We start from the raw sequence: 22,508 nt of genomic DNA, 5'->3' as shown, positions 1-22,508 counted from the left end.
TAAAGGCATTTGGGACCCAAAGCAGCACACAGGCAAATGTCTGTGAGGGCTTTTAAGGGTGCCTAACTCACTCACTTGATAACAAATAATTATGATAGAAAGCCGATTGCTTTTTATTTTTTAAGGGCTTACAAGTAATTTTTTTTTGAAAAAAGACTTGAAGTCCTAAATTATTTTGAAAATTTTACCTGCCACGTCCCCCTTGTCTGAAAGCGTCAAGCAGATCCGGAAAGAAGGCAAAACTGGTATTAAGATGTCTGTAATGTCATTTCTGATTTGTTTAACTGTAAAAGCTCTAGTGAGGTGTAATTTGCTACTGTGTAAGGTTTATACTAAGAATCCTTGACTCTGATATGATTTAACCTCCTTCTGACACAGATCTGTAAAACAAATGAATATTTTGAAATAAAAAGTGAAAGCATTATGGTATCTTAGGGGAAAAAAAATGTTAGTATCTCGTAATTCCGAGCACAGGGTTTAAGCTACCTTCAAGGCAATTTGCATCAGCTGAAATTAGGTCCTTTTAAGATTCCTCAAACAGGGCGGAGAAAAAGCCCGGTGTGATAATTAGAGAAAGAGCTTACGTAGGGCTGTCCAAATATCCACACCTCTCGTTAAGCGCAGGCGGGAAATACTTTCAAAAGGCAGGCCCGTAAATGCACGTTACGCGGCGTAACAGACACAGAAGTGTCAGACTTGCCTGAATTAATGTTCCCTGCCTGGGAGGAGGAGGAGGAGGAGGAGGAGGAGGGAGGCAGAGGATGAGGTCGATGGCACTTCTAGCGTCGGTGCAGCCGGCGCTGTAAATCCCACGGCGTCGGGGCCGCCGTGTCGAGGACGGGGGAAAGCCTTGAGCAGTTGCCGAAGCAGAAGAAGCTGAGTCAGTGCACGACTTGAAATATATGGCAGAGGTTATTGAAGAGCAGATTTTGGCTCAGAAAATGGGAAAGAGGATTTAAGGAAAGAAGAAAAGCGCTCTCTGTAATACACCATCAGAAGTGTTTATTCTGCGGCAGTGAGAAGAACCAATAATAAGGTGTGTGCACATCAATTTTTTAAAACAATTCCAGCAAATACAGACTTTGACCTCCCTCACCACCCCCCACAACAAAAATACTTTGAGTGATCAAAATTTATTTTGATTCCTTTTTCTTCAACACCAAGTATTTGTTCAACTGGATTTGCTGTCGTCACGTAAGAAGGGAAAGAAAAAGAAAAAAAAAAAAAGAGCTTGGGCAAGACAGTGAAGTTTTTCCTCAGCTCTATCAAGAGGCTGTCTTTTGTTTTGAAATACTACAGAAATGATAATAAGTCTTATAAAAGTTATCCAGTCACTGGAGCACTGAACATTTCAGAATCTGTGTCGCTTGCAAATCCTTGTTTATTTTTGGTAGCTTTTCTAGATAGGATAGTGATGGAGGAATCGAATCCATAGACAGGTCCACGCCTTTGCAGTCACGCTAAAAGGATGAACTGGAAGGAAAAAAGAGAAGATAAAGACAATGTAAGAAATGTTGTCTGGCAGGGAAATTCCTATCCGAAGAACATACACTTAAATAAAAAAAGTCTCCGAAGCAACAATTCCTGGCAGATGTAAGCAGAGCTGTATGAACCAATGTAACGATGGGCAGACTGACTATTAAAGCTAGATTTCATGATCTGATATCGATGAGGATAAATATAGTGAGGTGATCACGTGAGATTTCAGCTCTTTCTCAAAGAGAGTATCCACTGGTAAGAGAGAGATGGCACTGCAATCCAAGAGCTAAAATGGCAAAGCTAAATCGCATGTGCAAAGAGAGCTTCTCCTGACACCAGTGGCAAACTTAATCTTACTTAACTACAATAAAATTAGACACTTAGTCTCTGCTGATTTATATACCTGTGTTGTACCTGTTTTACACAGCTGTCACATGCTCACACACCTATTATAAACATCAATTTTAAACCCATTATAAACATAATTTGCTACTGATGGGAACTAAATGACTAGTTTGGACTTGATGTCTAATTTTAAGGTGGCCCAGCTTAGGGGAAATGAGCACCCTGCACCCAATTTATTCTCGGCCAATCATTCTGGAGATGAATAATGTTCCCCCGTCTCACGAGCTCTGCCCGTCGCGTGCTTTTCAGATGCGCTACGCTGGCTCAAAATTTAACACGAAGGGCAAGGAAAAGGAGGAGGGGGAAGAAAGAGGAGAAGATATTCAGCTTCTGCTTTTGTATTCAGGGCACGTCCCCACTGCTTTATTATCACATCAGAGAGTCTGGACCCATCAGCGCTTTCATTACGCAACATTTTCCTCCCCTAAGAATTTATAATTCCGCCATCTTAATTTGTTTTGGGGACACTCGGCAGTCTGATTCCCTATCAGAGAGAAAATTTGTTTTATTAGAAAACATCTATGAGCAGTTAATCCGGCAACTTTATTTTAGACCTTGAGAGGTCAATGCATAATTTAGAAGGTTTTGGATTCCGTTCTGATTGCTTCTCGCTCGAAGACAACCTCGATTATACAAGCTTGGTTGTCTGAGGGCCAAAGCCCTGCTTTAATCATCAAATACGCTGCCATAGACCCTGATGCCTGCGTCTGGCCCGTCGGGTTCTCCATTTCTCGTAGCCAGCGAGGCGGGAGGATGGAGCGGAGCGGGACCTGCGTGGCACGGCGAGAGCAGGAGTGCTGCAGCCCTGCGGGGGGCTGGAGGTGGGCGACAGCTTGAAGCTCCAACCGTGGCAGAGCACTGACCAAGAGAGGTGTGGGGGGGGCAAAATCGCCGCTCGGTGATAGAAATCAAATTAGCGACGGATTTCCAGCAGCGATAGGGCTACGTGGTGCTTGAACCACGCAGAGTGTGCCTTATGAAACCGGCTCTTGGGGGCCAACTGGGGTCTGCTGGAATTAATAGGAAGACTCCCACCGGTCTCCACGGGTAGTAGGTCAGGTCTTCAGTGCAGCCAGGCTCCTTCAAACCTCTGCAGGAATCCATATTTCCAGGGGAATGGGAGCAAACTGCAGCTGCAGCCCTCCAGCATGTAAAACTCCTATCGATTTACAGCCTGCGCCACATGGAGGTATTGTGGAGATGATTCCTGTAGCTTATGAATAGGAAAGAAGGGCCAGCATTATCTTTCCCAGCTACAGCCCCCTTGCCATGAATAAATGTTTCATTTTTATTGCATTTGTTTTGCTGGTCTTTAAGAATCCCAACAATTACGTGGTCAGCGATATGAAAGGCGTAAAAGAAATCAAGATCGTTTACAGCTAGTTCACAAAGGCTCCTCTATAATACGGTGGTCCAGAGATATTCTGTGTTGATGGGTCCTATTACAAGTGGAAGGAATGAAACTTTGAAATAGTGTTATTTCATCTTTATATGACACATAATGAAGTCAATTCAAATGTCAGTTTTCAATGGAACATGAGATCTCTCGCAAATGTGATGCCCATTCAAACTTAAAAAATAACAATGAAGTATAAAAATATCCAGTGTGTTTTAAGGACATGATGCTATTACAGAGCTGAGAGTTGGAAAGATTTTTTTTTTTTTTCCCCTAACTGAAAAGGTAAGAACAAGAAATACTTTTCCAGATTTTACGGTATTTGTCTCATTTCCTTGAAAACCTCCTGAAGCCAATTTCATGTTTACTTAGCTTTTAATCAAGAAGTTATGAAGTCATCTTTTAATTAATGATGAGCCAATTCTAATGTATATTAACAGCTAAAATTTTATCAAATGGTTGATTTAGGTATTCTTCTCTGACCAAGCCTTACTTATGCAAAACTCTCATCAGACTAGTCATCTTTGGCATTATCAATGCTAAAAGTTAAGAGAGTGTGAATTTCCAAGAAAGTATGTCACTGATTTCCCCTTCACCCCCTGCAAAAAAAAACCCCAAACAAACAAGCCCAAACACCCACATAAGGTTTGTTTTATTTGGCATTTAGTTTGCCCTAGCTCATTTTGAAGAGTCCTCCTGGTTGAAATATAAGAACTAGAAAAATTACTTCAGGAAACCAAACCAAAATCAAACCCTTCCCTGAGACCCTCCCAGCTCCCTCTCCTCTTCAACAGCTATAGCTGTGAGATAAAACACCATCTCCTTTTCAGCTCACCTAATTTTAGACCTATACAGCCAAGCTCTTCCCCTGAACGAGTTGTCTATTGTCCTTTTACGATCAATAGAGAGGAAGAGGCAAGATTAATCTCACTCATTTAAGAAGTCTGCTTTGTGATGAGATGAATGGTGTCCTAGAAGCGCTATTTCCCTTCATCACCTATAAAATAAAGTAGATGTCTCACTTATGTGAAATGAATCCCATTTCAATATTTAAAAGCAAACACGAGACTGGGCTTTCGGGCTTTCCCGTACGTTCGTGTGCATCCTTCTGCGAGTGGGCTGGTGCAGCACTGGTGGGGCTGGGCAGGGGGTAACCCGTCCTTGTCCTCTTCCCACCCCTCCTGTGGGTGTTCCTGCAGAAGGAGCGGGGGCCGAGGCGGAGAGCAGGATCCCAAGGGGCCGTGCGGGGACTGGGTGCTGGTCGCACCTCAGCCTCTCCTCTGTGCAAACCCCGTGGGCTGGACGTGCGGGACCAAGGAGGGCAGTGCCGGCTCCTCGCGCGGATGAGGGACCTCCACCAGGGCCGTGCTGGGACTGAGAAAAGGGCTGGAACGCTGCAGAGGGAAGGAGCCGCCAGGCACGTTCAGATGGGCAGTGGTGGAGGAGAAGTGATGGAGGCCGGGTGAGAAGAAGCAGTGTGGCGGGAGGGTGGTGCCGCTGCCGAGCTGGGAGCAAGACGGGTGGCACCAGGATAGCTCTGGGAAGCACTGGACTTGTCAATCCGAAATAAGTTAGTGTCATGATCTTGGCGGACAGTCTCAGGATTTAGGAGTTTGGAAATGCTGAGATAGCTATCTACATGTATCAACTGGTTTGAAGCCTAAATTAATTCGTTTAAGTGCTCTTGAATACCATAGTCCATGATGTGCACTGATTTGTGCTCCCCGAGGCTAGCTCTCGCTAATCTGAATTCATGGTGCAACCCCAACGTCCAGTTCTGTCTCCGGAGCTAGGAGGTAAGGATCAAATTCGTGCGGAGGGGAAAGCACAAAGCCTCTGCAGCACCTGAAATAGCTTGTGCCTGGGAACTAAGACGGGGAAGTTTGAAAGCTAAAACCTACTCCGTTTCGTGCTGCATAAAGAACATGTAGCAAAGCTTTTGGCAGCTTTTGTTTTCTTGAGAAAAAGTGTTACTGGGCTAAAATGCCTAAATGGTATTTGTTCCCTCAGCTTAAATTTCCCAGCGAGTTTCTGCCCAGCCTTGTCGACCTTGCCCACACAGATCTAAGAAGAAAGCACAGTTCATAACAATATCATGTTTTTGGTAAACCACCCTTTCATTTGCTTATGGGCACAAAAAGCAGACATTTAAAACTAAGTGTCTGTCTGATCTAGATATACAGTAGGTAGATATGCAGGCATAAAAACACATCCATCATATACGTATATGTGATATTTAGTGGATGCGCTTGTCCTTTCAACTTCATTAAAAGAAAGAGTTTATTCCACAGACTGTAGTTTGTTTTCAAACCTTAACAAATACCTTTGGTCATTAAAGTTTCTTTTCTGTAATAGCTTGCAGAATGAGACCCTAAATGACTAACCCAATTTCTTACTTTGAAGGCTTCAGAGCAAAAATATTGCTTTCCATATAGAAACAAAGTTGTTGATATTAGGTTATTGTCAGTAGACTGCTTGCACAGCCTGCTTAGATTTTAAAAGGCTTTGGTAGTGTTTTAAGGAGTCCTATGGCATTATGACAAAATTTTTGATATGATTTCACATCTCAGAGCTCTGTCACAGCTGCTGTAGGAACCCAACAGATGCGATGAAAAACCTTATCAGGGTGGCAAAGTAGCCACGGCCAAAAGACAGGTAATGGATTTCACCGAGACCTGGGAGGAGGGCCGCCTCACTGCCTTGCACCTCAACAACCCACATGACGCCAGTAAATCAGGTTATATCTTGTTGTGAAGGGAAAAAAAACCCAACTCAACAGAAGAAAGAGCACAGACTGCCATCAGTTATTACAGGAACCCCAGGGAAGCAAGTTAGGCGAGAATTTAGCCCACCTCTTTCTAGGGAGAAAGCAATGATGGTGCATTAATGCTACACATATCATAACCATTAGGGATCCCGACTGCAAAGTGCCGAATATCCCCCTATAAAACGATAGGAAAACTTGCGGGGTTGGGCGAAAAAACAGCAAAACCGAATGTGGAAAACGCTAGCGGATGACCAACCTCACCGTCCAGCGAGAGATGTTCCCATCCTTTGCTCGTGTCCTGACAGACTGCAATTTGTCATGTACACTGAAGTCAATCCGTCCTGCACACAGTTTCTGGTACTTCCTGATGAACAGAGGAACTAGGCTATGCACGAATCCCGGTCTGGATAAAGAGTAATGCCACGTAGCTCTGTATTATTTCCTGGAAGCTGACAAAAGGGGTCGATGCTAGTAACTGTCAGTGCGTGCATATAAACAGTTGTCGGGTTTGGGTTTTTTTATTCTTTTGTGTTTTGGTTTTTTTTTTTTTTTGTTGGTTTTTTTTTTTTTTTGATAGAAAAAGCGTTATTCATGAGGTCCTCTACTGATGATCACAAGTGAGTCGGAGAAGCAAGGGGTCTGACGGTGAAGGAAATCGTCCTTCCTTGGGTCCTCCACCCTTGGGTGCTACCTGACCTTCTGCAGCTCCTGTCTCAGCCAGGAGGGCAGGGGCTGCCCCAGCCTGTGCAGCAGCTTGGACAACTCCACGTTGTGGTCTCTGTAGTAGCTTGACAGAAACGCTCGAGACTGAGAAGGGTGAAAAAAAAAACCAAAAACAACAGTCAAAGAAGGAAACCCACCCAACAGCAGATTTCTGCAGGCGTTCCTGCCCAGGAGCTATGCACTGCTCCCAGAGAAGGGCTCTTAAGAGGGGGCAATTAATATCCCGTCATTCAAAGCTCATTAAAAGTTTCTGATTTTTAAAATTCTCAAGCCAATTTAAAAAAAAAAAAAAAGGATAAATCAGTGTGTTTATTTTAGGAGTCAAACACAACATCAATATAAAAAAATGTTAACTTAAATCTCTGGAAAGCCCTTACCTCTTGGTCCATTGGTGGGTATTTTCGACCTTTGCTTTTTCCCAGGCACTTTGTTTTCCCTCCTTCCAATAACTGGCACCAAAAGCCTTTCTGAGGGTCAAACCTATGGAAGATTATATTTTTTGAAAGACCTCACTACAGAAGAATCTCCCAGCTACTAAGACATCAGTGTTAGTCAAAAATCATTGCTGCACATATCTCTCTAAATGACTGAAATACTGAGGACAGAGTGGGAAACAGCTTTCCCCTCTTGCGAAAGCTCTGGGAATTTATTTTTTTCCACAAATTTGCCTTGGGAGTGGCTCAAGGCAAAAAGTTTTTCACATTTTGCTTTGCCTACACTAGCTAATTTTTATTCTACTTGTCCAGCAATATAGGGTACAAGTTTTAAGCATTGATCTATAGGATGCCAGTCAAGGTCCTGAGCCTCAGTCTCAAGGATTTCACACAGCCCCACTCCAGACTGTGACTCATATTTTATTGTCTGGTTTTGGTCAGGGATTTTATTCATGTCAAACTGCTCCTTGTATCCTTGTGGGATGCTAATGTTTTGATCAATTGACACTTGAACAAAGAATGTTTTGTTGAAAAAATGACTAATCAGCTCTTTTCCTGGAATTAGATGCGCTATAGTCTCAAGGACATTATCACCTGTGGTGAAGGAGAGCTCTCCGTACGGCCAGCTGGAGCTGATGCTATTGTAGGTCAGCACTGTCAAGGTGAGAGGGGTTAAAAAGGGCAAGCGGATTTATTTGCTGACTTCAACAGGTATAGACTCAATCCCTAAGTCTATTTATACAGAAAAGCGTGTGATTGTTGCAGGACTACAAAACAATGAGAAATAGAATATTGAAATGTTTTATGTTCATTTTTGAGTGAAATAAGCGGCGTGCAGGTCTACCGAAAGAACCGCTGGTTGGTTGTGGATAATTTAACTGCACCTGAGAAGTTGGTTGTTCCATATCATTAGATCTAAATATCACTTTCATTCCAAAGATGGCATTATAGCATAAACACTGTCTTAGCAGTCTTATCTGAAATACGCAATTTGATTTTGATGTCTAAAATTCAAAGGTATAGGAATTTTAGATTAAGGCTTTAAAGCACGTACTCGCTAAGGAATGAACAACACGCAGTGTTAAGTTTTGGATTTATTGCTATGGGACTTGCAGCATGCATAAAACATCGCAAAGGTTCACGTTTCTGCTATTCAGCAGATGTTTGAAAAGGATGAAGTATAATTGGCTGGAACATGGAGTTAATTAGTTACAGACTACCTTTTTGCCCTGGGTCTATCCGTACGACACAGGTGTACCTGCAATTTGCTGCCGTACATAAGTGAACTAATTTCTGGAGAAGGGTGAACCTTCTTCATATTTTTTTTCTTGCCCAGCCTATTATTGCAGGCCTGACCCTTGTTTCCGAAATTGTCTCAGTAGCTGTATCAATTAAAAATAAATAAATCATTGATTAAATGGATATATCGATGATGGATTCATTGCTACTTTGGCCTTTTCCATCTGCTCATTGCATGGTGAAGTACTTTAGCTGGCTCGCACTAATTTCCCAAGAGAAGCAGCAATATAGTGTGCTGGCTAAAAGGAAAACTGCAAAACTGTGCCCCAAACAATATTTCTGCCTCAGGAGGAGCATATTGAACATTATTAAGAGAATGTGCAAATTTGGGTAGGGGAAAAGAGGGTAAGACAGCTCCGGCTGAATTCAACCCATTGTGTTCAGGTATTATGAAGCTCTCAGGACTCCTGAAAACGTAATTGGGCGCAATGGCAGTATTTATTTAAAAACAGTGATGGCCTTAAGGCTGTAGTTAAAAGTGAGCTTTTAAAAGCACTCAGCAGAACCCTTTCCTCCACGCCCGGTTGCCTTTTCTTCCCTTGCAGAGTAAGCCTGTGGGAGACGCAGGGTTGAAGCTGGACGCCCGTACGCCCACCCCACCTCGCGGGAGTCGGTGCCCGACGCTAGAGGCGAGGAAGGTGGCTGCGAGGGCAGGACTAAGCAACACCACCGTAAGGGTCTTTCTCCCTGACAGAACGTAGCAGCACTCCAAGAGAAAACATTTACTTAAGCCTGCTCCCCTAATCCTGTGTTTTCCTTTCCGTCCTGTTGTTCACCTGAGGGAAAATGAGGGAAATCTCCCCGGCGAGGCTGGATGCGGAGCTGCCGCTGCGGGCAGAGCGTGGCATGATGTGCTGGGCTGGAGGCAGCGGCATTTTGGCAGCCCTTTGGCAGAGCCGTGCTCTGTCCTGCCTCCCTCCTTTGCTGCCCGTGGAGAAAAACAAAGGAAGAAGGGAACCACTGGCCCATGCTACCCCGGACTGGGAGTCTTCTGAGGGTGTTGGGCATGAAATACATCTTCCTAGCAGTCAGTGGAGCTTCAGTAGGGCCATGCTGTGATTAAAAGGAAAGGTCTTTTGTGACTTTAGTCCCATGTGTCTTAGGTTTCTGTTCATTAAGTTCAGATACTTAAAAAATTTAAGGCCTTGGTTACTGCCTGTGAAAACGAATGGTAGGAAACGAAAGAGGTAGGAAACATCTCTTCAGTGCCGTAGTGGGAGCTTCCTCAAGACCACTGACTGGTTTCCCTCTCCTAGCACTTTGTGCAGGGATCCCAAAGCCTTTCTGTTGATGGCATTATGTGTAAAAGCCTTGCAACATTAGTTGATTTCCCCCCTTTGTTTTCACTACTCTCATAAAAAGTGCAGGTCATAGAGTCACAGAAAAGTTTGGGTCGGAAGGGACCGTTAAAGGTCACCTAGTCCAACCCCCCTGCAGCGAGCAGGGACATCTTCCACTAGATCCGGTTGCTCAGAGCCCCCTCCAACCTGACCTTGAGTGGTTCCAGGGATGGGGCATCGACCACCTCGCTGGGCAACCGGTGCCAGTGTTTCACCCCCCTCGTTGTAAAAAATGTCTTCCTTATGTCTAGTCGGGATCTAGGTCCTCGTCAGCATCGTGTGTAAGAAGCAACGACCTAGTTGCCCGTCTCAGCTGTGGCTCTTACTAACCCTGCATGATGTGCGCTTCTCTCCAGATGCCCGAGCCCTGCCTCTGTCTCCCCTCTGCTCCCTTTCCATGGCTCTGATTAGTACCTGCCTTATGCCTGGCTTGATTTTACTTTCCTATAAGACATCCACATAATTACTCAGGGTGATGAACTTGTTGCTCACGAGTGTTTGCAGGACTGGGTCCTTAGGCTGCTTTGTGACAACGTTAAAAATGTGTGGTATACAGTTATTAGGCAGTAATGACTAGGAATGATTCCATGCAATCTTTTTTACTTTGACAGTCCTACCATAAAGCGACTACATTGTTTAATGCATTTTTCTCTTCCATCCTAAATCCGTACAGAAGTGTGTGTTTCCACAGCACATTTGCATTCTTGATGCCTCTAAACAGTGATTGCATAATTTTATAGATCTGTTTACAATCCCTTTTTCCTGTCCAAACAAATATGAGAGGCCAAATTTTTTCCTGGTGTGTGACTCCACTGACTTTAATTTAGTTACAGAAAGGAAGATAGATGTGTGTGGGAGTGTATTTTTGAAAACCTAGCAGAAGGCACTGCAGATGTGCGGCAGCAGTTGTTCAAACATCAGTAGTTCAGCTGTGTATTCAAACTCCTCCTCTATTTCATCCGCTTCGGAAAGCGATGACTTAAAAAATTACATTCCGAAATCCAAAATTTTTCCTCCAGAAAAAGATTTTGGCAGAGAAACATTCTTAAGACCTAAAGAACAACAAGCACTCAGCTCTCGCTTTATATTATATGAATAACCATAACCGTCCCAGCAGAGGAAACATTAAACAATAATCACAGGCAGAGAGGAGGCGGTGTAGGGTAGGTGGAAAGTCCGTGGTCTCATTTTCCCCCAATTTTTGTGGTACCAGCCTGCAGGGAATTTGAGGTACAGGCTTTTCTGCTTCCCACCCCACGCACAGGCTTGTGCTCTCTGCTTGCACACTGACTTGGAAAAACCTCCGCCGCAGCCCGTGGACATCCCAGGGCTCTCCCAGCCCAGCGCTTCTGGCTGGAATGAGATGATGCTCCCCATACGGAGAGGCTCAGTGCAAAAGCCTCTTACAATTTTCTGCCCGACTAAGAGGGGAGAGAGAAGTTCAGCCCACTCCCGCCCCTGCAGAGACTCTGCCTTCCTGCGGGGAATTGAGAAATGTGGAAGAGAGAGTGCCGCACAGCCCATTAATCCCCTTTCATGGGGAAAGCCTCACCCTCCGGGTAACGAGGATGAGAAACGTGATCCGGAGTCATCACAGCTGCCTTTGCTAGATCCCAACGCAAGGCTGCGGGCAGTCAATCAGAGGGCTTTCCCTAAGTTCAGGGCACCTTGACGTGGGCTCCTGCAGAGCACCTGCAGTTTGGGCACCGACACGCCATGCCGTGAACACTCGGGCTGCTCAGCCTGAGGGTTTTGTGCTTCGTAGGCAAATACGAGCTTCTCCCCAAGCTCCAGGTGCTGCGCTTAAGGCCGGCACTTCCAGGTTAGGGATCTACTATTAGTAACTTGTAATTTTACCAAGCGTACAGATTGAATTCTGCTGTGCCATGTGCCTGGCTACCACCAGGTAAAAGGTCAGTAGAATCGGCTCAACCATATATGAAAATGGGATTAGGGAATGATATATTTGGTCCACGTTAAAAGCAAACAATCAAAGAAACCATGCAACCAGACGAACCTTGTCATACTGAGTGCTTCTAATCCACTCTCTGTCATTAGACTCCTATCTGAATGTGATAAGAACATTTAAACCAAACTTTTCACGCCTGACACTAAGTGGTCTTCAGCTTCTGGAGACTGTCGTAAGGTTCAACAGTCTGATGTGCAAACGTGCGCTGAACTCTTACATGCACAACTCACATCAAACGAACGTACATTTTAAACAGTGCGGCGATGAAAGCAAAACTAGGTACCCTGAGAAAACAAGTCCTGGACATCTCCGATCGAACTCTCAAACTTAGCAGACATTTTTTACATGAATCTGGACCTTTGTTCTTCATCTAATACAAAATACTGAGCAGTCATTTGTTCTGTATGTTGTGCAAAGTAGAGTTTGCATGTGGAAAGGCATGCAATCATGCAGTTAAATTCTGTAATGTATTATATGTATGCAAGTTAAGGGCAAACTGGATGGGCGTTAAACTGACTTTAAGAAAACCCCAGACTCTGCAAAATTATCATTGTTGTAATGTGGTTTTTCTTTGTTTGTAATTAATGATCAAGTGATCTTGGTAGGAGGGGATGTACACCGTGATCCCATAGGGCAAATAGATAATAAAGGAACAGACTCACGTTAGAGCTTCAGAGTAATTATAGTGAGGAGACACTCCAAGAAACTTCTGCACTTCATCCATCACAGTAGCTGGGTCACTTCTTAGCTGCTGTCCATCAATAATAAGCAACTGTAGGGGTAAATATGCTAGCCATTTAGAAACAGGACTAAGGTTAATGAAAGAATGACATTATTTCCCTTCTGTGACAACATGGATTTAAATTAGCATGTGACTTTGTACAGTGCTAATAATCATACGGATGAACTTCTTTCTAGATTTGCCTTTTACTTTATTATGTTGAAATTGTATAGGCGGGCACCTTGTCACTCTGTGTGTGCACATTGTTCAAATGCAAGTGTTAAATCTCACAAGCCAAACCTGAGCGTCAGAGAATTCTGAGAAAAAGATGTAAGGAAGGAATGTAAAAATATTGTTGAGGTTTACAACGTGTCCATAGAAAACCTGGCATGGAATAAGAAAAAGAACAAAAAGCTCATATATAAATATCCTAGAATTAAATGTTCAGAAACTATACAGTTACATGCTCAAAAGTGATGTCGTGGCAATTTATTTGAAACTCGCCACCAGCCTATCAACCATATAGGCTTGCAAAATTGTTAGGAAAGGGTTTTTTTTTGTTTTGTTTTTAATTAAAGATTGATGTCATGTAGAGGTACATTGACCTCTGGCAAATGTTAAGACAATGTATCAAAAGTCTACGGGAGTACCAAGCAGTATTACTAATAACTATTCTGGGCAGATGTGTTTTATATTTATTGTGAGGGCTTATTATGAATTATTAAGTTTTTGAGTGCACAGGCCGAGTGAATGCATATTACTGAGTGCCCATTAGTAAGCACCGTGAGTGCACTCTCTGTGTGCACCTTATTAAGAATGAGTGCATTTTGTTGTGTATCTTGTAAAATTAATCACTGTAACTATGAAACATGAGTGGTTACCGGTTTTACAAGAAATGTGTCAATGTGTCCCTGAATGTTTAATAAGAGGGCTGCACGTGCTCTTCGCTACGGCAGGAGGAGAGAAATATTTACGAGAGGGGGCAGCAGCCCCAGGTGAGGGCGGAGAAGGGGCACAGGTAACAGGGCACGGGGTGGTCGGCACCCTCTGCGTGCTCCGAATTTGCCGGGACAGCCCCTTGTCCTTTGGAGGAATAAGTCGGGATGTGGCGGCCGGTGAGGAGACGTGTCCCGTTTGCTCCTAGGACAATCCTGCCTGGGGACGGCCCTTGCTGCAAGCTCAGCTGCTTTAGGCAGCACTCCTTCCCCATTTATGAAAGAGTAGAAAGGCCAGGGATGAAAGAAGAAAGTAAATGACTAACTGAGACTTTCTCCTTTCTCCTGGAAATAGGATTGACCTGCTTCTCCTCTTTGTAGTACAGCTGAGACTGTATAAAAAGAAAAATGAGGATTGCAAAAAGACAGAGCTTCTATTTCTTTCTTTTTTTTTTTTTTTTTTCCAGGTCCCTGACTAAATAGGCAACACTCAGTTCTACCGCCTTTCAGCAAAATTCTGTCCCACATAGAGCAATCTCTGGAGATACTTGTTCATTGTGCTTACTCATTAAATACTCTTTTACAACTTTTTCTTACAGTAGGTAGACATATGAACTGTGCCATGGACCATGTCCACAGGTAAAGAGTGGCCAGGCGTATATTTTGTAGTACTAAAATGCTTGCTTTCGGTTCATATCTGTAAACGATTTTTTTAGCAATGGGAATTTTCTTTAGGTCTATGTGTTTATGTAAATTTTTCATGGGAAAGATTATAAAAGACAATTCAGTAAAACATCTGAAGAAAGATGGGGCAAAAGAAGGAATTTCTGCTCGAACACTGAAGAAGGCTAATTCCATATCAGGATCAAACAAATGTGAAATTTTCTATGAAAGGGAGTGAGTGGGAAGCGGAATGAAATTTCTTTTTAGAAAAAGCCCTGGCATTTTCTTAATGAATTTGTCAAACCTTCCCACAACGTCTCATGCTGCAGCTGCTTGTTTCTTGGGACCCAGAAGCCTTGACAACCTTGGCTGATCCTGGAAGGAAACCCCAAAGTCCCCCATCAAGCCCATGTGGCCACAGTTCATGGCATTTTCCTGTTGCATCTTTTCCATCAGAAGACAGAAAAATCAACACACTTCTGCCAAATATCCTGATCTTGTCAAATCTGCATTTCCTAACAGCTAAGAGTTCTGGTGGGAAATATCCCGTCACCTCTAATCGTGAGGCCATACTGATTTGGGGACTTTCTGAGTCGATGAGCTCGGTGAAACAACAGGTTGGGAATTACCTGTGAAGCAGGGTAATGAGTTAACCATCTTTCAATATGGACAGCATACCATCCGGGTGTCAGGCATCTCTTCTGGAGAGTCCTTATCTCCGAGGGTGCCCAATGGCTGGATGTAATGACTTCGTAAAAATTGAATTTCAGGGCAGCGGGGTCCTCATGGGATCGCTGATGCTAAAGGGAGATATTTAGACACGTATCACAAGGATGCTGAAGATTAAGCTGTAAGCCTCCCGAGAGCTGTCGGGGGGGCTGTGCTGGCATGGCCAGCCCAGCTGCAGCCCCCAGCAGCCCCTTGGCTCCCCACCAGCCCCAGTTCTGCTGGGTAGGAGTGGGGGACAGGTAAGGAAGCAGGACGGGGCCACCATTCAGTCAAGGGCCCTCCAGGGACAGGTGGGAAGAGAGCTGAGGAAACAAATTCTGCCAAAGTAGGCACAATTTTTTTTTTTACTGCTTTGCATCTCGCATCAGCAGTTATAAAGGTGCAAATGAGATATCAAAAAGGGTGCAAATTGCAGCCCTAGGCCATGTTTCGTTCCTTGCAGAACTCATAATAACAGTATCAGAAATGGTGTATTTTATGCTTATTGCGACATGATAAATTTGTCTCTGTTTTAACACTGCTTTTAGTATTTCCTTTATCTGTATGACTACACCATGTTTTACATGCATGCTTAAATGTCTCTTTAAAAATAGCTTTTTTTAAACGGTGCAGACTTTGTTACGGAAAGGTGTGGGCTTAGTAAAAGGCGAGAAAGAGCATCCTAGAGTTTCCTCGGAAAAACAACAGGCTTTCTTTTGTTTCCAAGGAGAGGAAAAAAACCAACCCCAACTCTCCAGACACAGCTCTGTAACTCATTGGAAACTTCAGAAGACACTGCATACATTTATACACCACCGCATATTGCTCAGCTTACATGCTGGAGGATGGGATGAGGTACCAGATTTTCAGCATCAAGAGCTCTGATTTTCTAGTTAGGCCATGCTCATTTTCCCCCGTGTATCTCCCTGGGCGAGGAGCACTGCTTTTCCTCTATGCAGTGTCAGCTGTAATTGAGATTAAACTGTTTGTTTACAGCTGGTGGCAGCTCAGCGCTGAGAAGTTTCATCGTTTATGACACTGGTGTCACAGGTGCCAACTGCAAAAGCTGGCATTCAGCATCCTTCCGCTTCTACACAGCGCAAAAGCCTTGCAATAAATCCCATTCTTGCTCAAGGACGCAAATTCCCACTGATGCTGGCCATCATCCCTGCCATTGATTTCACTGTCCTTTTCTCAAGGGCAAGGTCCATACCTGGTACCAGGAATAGGCCCGATCAGATGGGTCGATGAGGATGGTGATGATCTTGGCCTTGGGGATGAGGGAAGCAGCTCGTTTAGGGGCTTCCTCGGAATGGAAGTAGTTGGCACTTTTCTCAAAGAGGAGGTCGGTGGTGACATTAGAAGGAGTGGGGAAGAAATCCATGTACCTGCAAGGTGAAGAAACTCGTTAGAATTAGCAGTTTCACAAGTGGGTCATACCCCCGTGCTTCCCATTTCACGGTAGGTGAAAAGGTGAATTTTCAGACATAATTCTCAAGAAGCAAAATGGAATTTCTTGGCTCACTCTGGAACTGGAAGAGGTGGAACACATCTTGGCTCTTACATGGCGCTGGTAATAGCTAAAGCCTCCATGAAGTCAGGTAATCAGCTTTTTCCTTTGATGGATGGGAATTTTGCTAACAAGTTCAATGTCAAAGGGATATCTTTCACTAGTTTGGAGTGAGTTCAGTTTTAGCTGCAGAAAAAAAATGGGAAAAGCTTCAAAATGTCAACTATTTAATTTTAATATTGTTGAAATATTTCATTTTGGAACCAACAAATCTTTTCTTTTAGACATTTTCAGAATGCAAGATTTGCATTTTGGCATTGAATGGTGTTTTCCACTTAAAACTGATTGGAAGTAAAAGTAAGTAAAACAGAAGGTTCAACTGAAAGGGTGAAGAATTCAAACGAAGCAAAAGATGAAATTGTTTTGGAGGCATTTTTCGGTCCCTTTAGTTTTGCTGAGCACTCCAGGAACTTCCAGTTTTGGTGGCACTAACTGTTTTTCGTGTCCTTTCTGTAGAAAGGAAGTATGTGGGGCTTCACTGTGCACACAGAACCCTACTGACTTTTGAACCTGCAGACCCATTTGGGTGAAGCGTGGCAGATGAGGTCTCCAAGAGGCCATCCTCTTCCTCCACGTGTTGTGCCAAGGACTGCAGAGGAGAGACGGTCCCCATCTCCGCTCCTTCTTCTCCGAGGGTGTTACACCATTTACTCTACAGGTGATCTCTTCCTTTATGCAGTATGGGAAAACAAATGCCAAACATTTCTTTCCCTTTATTTTTCGTGACCCTTTGAACTGAGAAGCTGTTCTCGCAGCTGCGGGGCCAACCTGCTTTTATCGGTCAGCCTCGTTTGCTCCGCACGCTCTCCATGCCGTACGTGGGCAAGGGAAACCGCTCAAGATTAATCCGTTTCTGTGTAGTGTGGTGTTTGTCTTATATTTCAGTTTTCACACAAGGATGAGAACAGCTGTTCCCTGTGGAAATGAAAGTCTTACAAAAAATGCCTTTCTTAAGCAAAAATAGTAAAAGCAATATTTAAAATTGTGATAGGAATACCAGCTGAAATGCTTTACAGTGGGTTTTTTCTCTCATGAAGAGAAGAATCGAATCTTACTTCATGAAAAGCCGCTTTTGAAGAAAAAGAGTATAATTCAGTATAGATACAGTTATGAAAAGACAGAGATGCTATTCAGCGGGAAGACAGACATCATAACTAAGTTGGCTATTGTATTCATTTGTGAAAAAAATAAGAAAATTGTTATTGTAATATCTAAAAAAATTAAGAACTTGATTAAATGTCCCATCATTACAAATTAGTTTCTTTTTCTGTCTGATAACGCCAAGCATAACGAATTCATCGAGTAATTACATCGATGTCATACATGCTTCTATAACTGTTCCGTTGTGATTTACCATGTATTAATAATGGATACTTCTTTTTTTTATTCTTCTTACCAGTCAATTCCCTTGTGATAGTTGTTTCCATTGAAGAACTGAACTTCTTCAAAAGTTTTTGGACTAGGGAGATTGCTGATAATGGAAGGATGCATCAGAAGAAATAAATAAAGAGCTGTTGTTCCTACAACAACAAAAAGAGATGCCATTAGGAAACAGAAAAAAACCTCTTTGACTTTATTCATTAAAGAAAGTACTTTAAATCAATGCACGCTGAGATATACAGGAAAATTAGATTACCTTTTATAAGAAAGTTGCCTGTTGATGAAAGGCCTATGTAAGCACAAGGGGATTTCAGAGGGAGGGGGGAATAAGTGCAGACTTCTCTGCTCATTGAACTTTTCCCATTTCCAAACTGAATTCTGCTCTCCGATGCAAGCGTGATATTGCTGTTGATGACATTGCTTGCTTGACTGTGTATTTAACCAGTGAGGGAATTTGGCCTGAACATGTTTGTTTTCAAACTATTTATGTTGCACAAAACTTTTCAAAAGCCCTAACTGTGGGATTATGCTTTTGTTGCTCCCAGAACCGCACTTTCATCCTTTGTGTATTTTTCCTGGGGCTCTGCTATTGAGGAATAAATCATCTATTTCAATGCTAACAAACCCGTATGTCATAAGTATGCTTTAAAATCCCAGTAACAGTACTTTTTTGTTATTTGTTTGACAAAAACAACGGGAAATTATGTATGGTGGTAAACGAAATTTTGGAGAATGTATCTTTAAACTTGCTCTTCGATGATTTCATGCTATGCAAGCTATCATTGGACTAGGAATCAAGACCTGCTGTCTCTGTCACTGTCACAGAATTTCTATATGATCTTGGATTAGTCATTTATTTCCCTGCCTCAGCATCCACTTTTTGTAATATGTCCACAACAGTAATAGCTATCTTCGGAGTGGGAATATGTGGCTTAATTAAAAAAATGCCCCGAGACCCTCAGAGGCCTGCAAGGTGGTAAATACATTTATTGTCAATTAGGTTCTCAAACGATGTTGAAATAACTTGTCAGAGAACTTAATAACAATCTTAACATAGGGCTGCCTGACAGCATGGGGTTTGTTGTTGTGAACGAATGCAATTTTACTATACAAACAGTTACCCCTTTCTGTTGGCAGTGAAGGAGTTGCTACCCGAATCCCGTAAGGATGGGCAGTGTACCACCCCTATAGCAGGGAGCTGGCTTCAGTTTGCAGGACACAAATACACAGATACAAAACTGGGGGAGCTAGCTTCGGTTACAAATTCATTACTTCTTACCTGTTTTCTGGGGTCCTATCACGAGAAATTTGGGTAGGTGGTCACAAGTTTTGTCTCTGGACCAAATATCCCTGTGTCGTTTATCATCACACGGATTCTGAAGAAGAAAAGGTGGTTGTGTACATCACGCTGAGGCTATCCTAAATGTTCGCATGCACGCGAGTCTTTGCAGGATCTAAATGTTACGCGCTAATGCCAGAGCCTTACGCTAAGTAGTAAAATCCCACATTTCCTCATAAGAGTTTACTCTTGACAGATATTGAGCACTCCGGTATGGATCCATGGAAGCATTCAGGTACACAGGGACCAAACTGCTGGGTATCCCTCAGGACCAATCCTTCCAGGGGTCCCAGTGAAGTCAGTAATGCTACACAGTCGTGCAAATCCTGGAAGGATTGGTGTCAAAATCCACACCTTGTGAGATGACTGCATTTCCTTCTCTCTGTTAGTCAGGCTCATTTAAGAAACTCAGAGTCCATAGGCGCGTAGGTAGGCACGTATGTGGTCCCTCTGACTAAAATTCAATGTCTATATAATGGTTTTGCATGACCGAGGATTAAGTTCAGTCATTAGGAAAAAAAGACAAGAAAAAGAAGAAAAAAAAGATTAAAACATTGATTTAATCAAGTTTTCATTTGAGGTTAAAATGGAAACCTCTGTTTGAATAGCTTCAAGGCATTACTTTCTTAGGTGACAAAATGGTTTCAGATGCATAGGACTTAGTGCCAATTTTAATTTGCATAAGAACCCAGAAGGAAGGACAAAATAGAAATGTGGGATATTATTCATCTCCTTATCTTTCTACTACCTATGAATGCAAAATAAAAATGTGTGAACAAAAGACCCCACAGAAAAGGTTAGGACTGACTGCTCTTTAAAGCAGTTATCATATAGATACCGCTTTTGCATAGTATTAGCTGGTAATAGAAGATACAGCTTGCTAGTGAATAAAGTTAACAAAATATAATGGAAAAAATCATTAACTGATGTGAATCACTGCAGCTCCACTAAACTCAATGGAAATATTATAGATTTATACTTCTTTTGCATCTGGGCCAAAAATAATAGGGAAATATTTTGCTCCTTTTTGCCAGCGTAAGCCCAAAATAAGTCCACAGATCTCCGTGGTGTCACTCTGGATTTATAGCTAAAAGCACAGCGTGGCACATCATATTCTGAATAAGGTATGTGTAACAATGATTAGGAAATTACAGTGTAGAGATTACAAGCGGCACTATTGTGCATTTGAAACAGAGACAGAAAATCGCCAGTCTGTGCAGAAACCTTTTTCTCTTCTTAAAAGAGCTGCCCATTCTGCATTTGCTGCGCTGACCCTTCTTGCCCTCCCTTTTCCTCGCTGTGTCATTGAAGGGGGTTCAGATGGTGGGAAATCCTCCTTGTAGCTGCCGTGATCCAACATCAGTGATTCCTCATTAAGGGGGTGCAATGAATCTGCATCGTTTGCCTCGAGGTAGCTCTTGCTATCAGCTGGCCGTGGGCATCTTACCGATAGCGCGACACTATTAGTTAACACGACGCGGTGCATCAGGAAAACTACAAGGCAGGAGGGATGGGAAGGGAAGCTTTCTCTCACATAAATGGCAGTTAGGTACTTTTTCCATGCCTGATTTGGGGTGAATGGAAGCTAAGCCATTTCTAGTCGAAAGCAGGGGTCTCTCAAGAAAATTTAAATAATCTAAGGCGGCATCCAGGAAGAAACCATGTATCTGAAGTGGGATTTTTAGTCTTATTGTTTTTTACAGGAAAAGATCCTTATTTCCACGAGCGGGTGGTAATCGGAGGAGGAAGAGGATGTGACGTTACCTGCCAAAGAGGGTCCGTCTGCTCCGGGAAGAGCTCGAAGTACTTCTGAGCCAGCTGGACGGGGGGCAGCGTCTGCAGTTTCAGGTTAGTCGAGCTCTTAACGAAGTTGGCCAGGTTCGCAAAGGTGTATAAGCCCAGGCGGTCGTTCCCATAATTAGACAGATGGGTCATGAAGATGCTGATCTGGGAGGCGAGAGAAACCTTTCAGTTGCAGGACAACGGGAGATGGCAGTGTCTGGCTAGAGGGGCAGGCACGGGGGCTCCCGGCAGATTTGCCGAACCCGCTCTCCCCCACCCAAACCCAAAAGACGACGAAAATGTTAAACTAGTCACACCTCCGAGGCCCTCTGTGAGGGTCAAATCTCCAAACTTGTCACGTATGCGCCATTTCTTTAAATTCCCCCTGCTTATCTGAAGGGATGTATCGCTCACGGCCTCCCCAGGGACTGGCATTCAGGAGATGCTTTCTGAGATTTGTGTTTCTTCTTCTGTTTTGACTTCTTTTTACAAACAACATAAACATTTATGCATGCCTCCTGTTTACTTCACTGTTCCGTATCCCCGGACAGGCGTCTGGGAGGTGCTGGCGTATGTGACCCTCGGTTAGGATCCCCAGCTCTCCACTCCTCAGACGTGTAGGCAAAGCTTAATTTCAGGGCTGCTCTTTATGGAATTAACGTGCAAATCTGACTAATACGCTGCCTCCTCGGAATGCAGGGTTGGCTAGTTTGTTTAAAACGGCGTGGCTGTAAGGGGGTGAATAAGTTCTGAAACAGAAAAAATTCAAGCTTTGCTGAATGTTGATATCTCAGCTAAATATCACTGTCATTGTTTTCTCCTTAAAGCCAATATAACTTCTGCCTTTTTATCACCCTTACTGCGGCTCCCCTTTACATGGCCACTGCTGTGCAGATCTCATAATTTCTTTCAGAGGGATAAAGACAATTTGTAAGAATAATGTGAAGAATGTATTTCCCAGTATTTTTTTTACATGAGGTGATTAAACCCAGCTCTGTGGCTGCAAAGGCTTGGTTTATCTGTAGATTGTCATTATTTAGTTTTATGAAGATTTTATCAAACTGAGTGTTGGTACTTGACTGTTTTACTCAGTATGTTGGCCTAAGATAGGATGCGCAATGACCGTGGAATTTAATTACACTGTTATCAAGATATAACATACTAGCGGTAACTGAACAGCATATATTTTTCTTCTTTTTCAGCACCATCTCCAAAGTTGACAATCAATAACACACGGCAGGTTGCAAAAAGTACGAATTAACTAACGTGACCACAGCAATTAAACAGGACGGCATGTCAGGCTTAAGGATATCGTGCTTCAAGGGGGCCTTGACGTGAAGGAAAGAATTAGAGGCATAATGTTGGTTACAGGAAACTCCAGGAGATGGTGGTGGGAAGTTTAGCAGGTTGCTGTCCTGCCATAATGCAGGAAACTTCCAGAAAATGGAAAATAAAGCATCGGCTTTGTGAAGACCACGGGCAGCGATCCATTCTCCTTCAGGTTGGGCTGGGTTCACAAATGGACCCAGGCTCAGCGCCCTGTCTCCTGGCCTTTTTGTGCCCGATTTCAGTTGGGTAGCTGGTTCGTAAAGTCTTGG

The 22,508-nt window shown here is 43.3% G+C and overlaps 1 protein-coding gene across 1 annotated transcript in view; it reads right to left on the bottom strand.

Annotated features, from left to right (window-relative positions):
* Window positions 1-6,671: 6,671 nt before the first annotated feature.
* Window positions 6,672-22,508, bottom strand: part of NDST4 (N-deacetylase and N-sulfotransferase 4) — an 85,712-nt gene continuing 69,875 nt past the window's right edge. The window contains exons 6-13 of the mRNA XM_075025968.1: window positions 20,893-21,075; window positions 19,069-19,165; window positions 17,806-17,929; window positions 16,053-16,227; window positions 14,761-14,931; window positions 12,475-12,584; window positions 7,148-7,250; window positions 6,672-6,854 (exon numbers count right to left, since the gene is read on the bottom strand). Coding sequence (XP_074882069.1) covers window positions 6,735-6,854; window positions 7,148-7,250; window positions 12,475-12,584; window positions 14,761-14,931; window positions 16,053-16,227; window positions 17,806-17,929; window positions 19,069-19,165; window positions 20,893-21,075 — 1,083 coding nt within the window. The 3' untranslated portion in view covers window positions 6,672-6,734. The remainder of the gene's footprint in view (window positions 6,855-7,147; window positions 7,251-12,474; window positions 12,585-14,760; window positions 14,932-16,052; window positions 16,228-17,805; window positions 17,930-19,068; window positions 19,166-20,892; window positions 21,076-22,508) is intronic.

Source organism: Buteo buteo, chromosome 1, assembly GCF_964188355.1.
Source record: "Buteo buteo chromosome 1, bButBut1.hap1.1, whole genome shotgun sequence".
NCBI classification, from domain to species: Eukaryota; Metazoa; Chordata; class Aves; order Accipitriformes; family Accipitridae; genus Buteo; species Buteo buteo.
The sequence above is the reverse complement of the archived record's forward strand: the minus strand, read 5'-3'. Positions and strand labels throughout refer to the sequence as shown.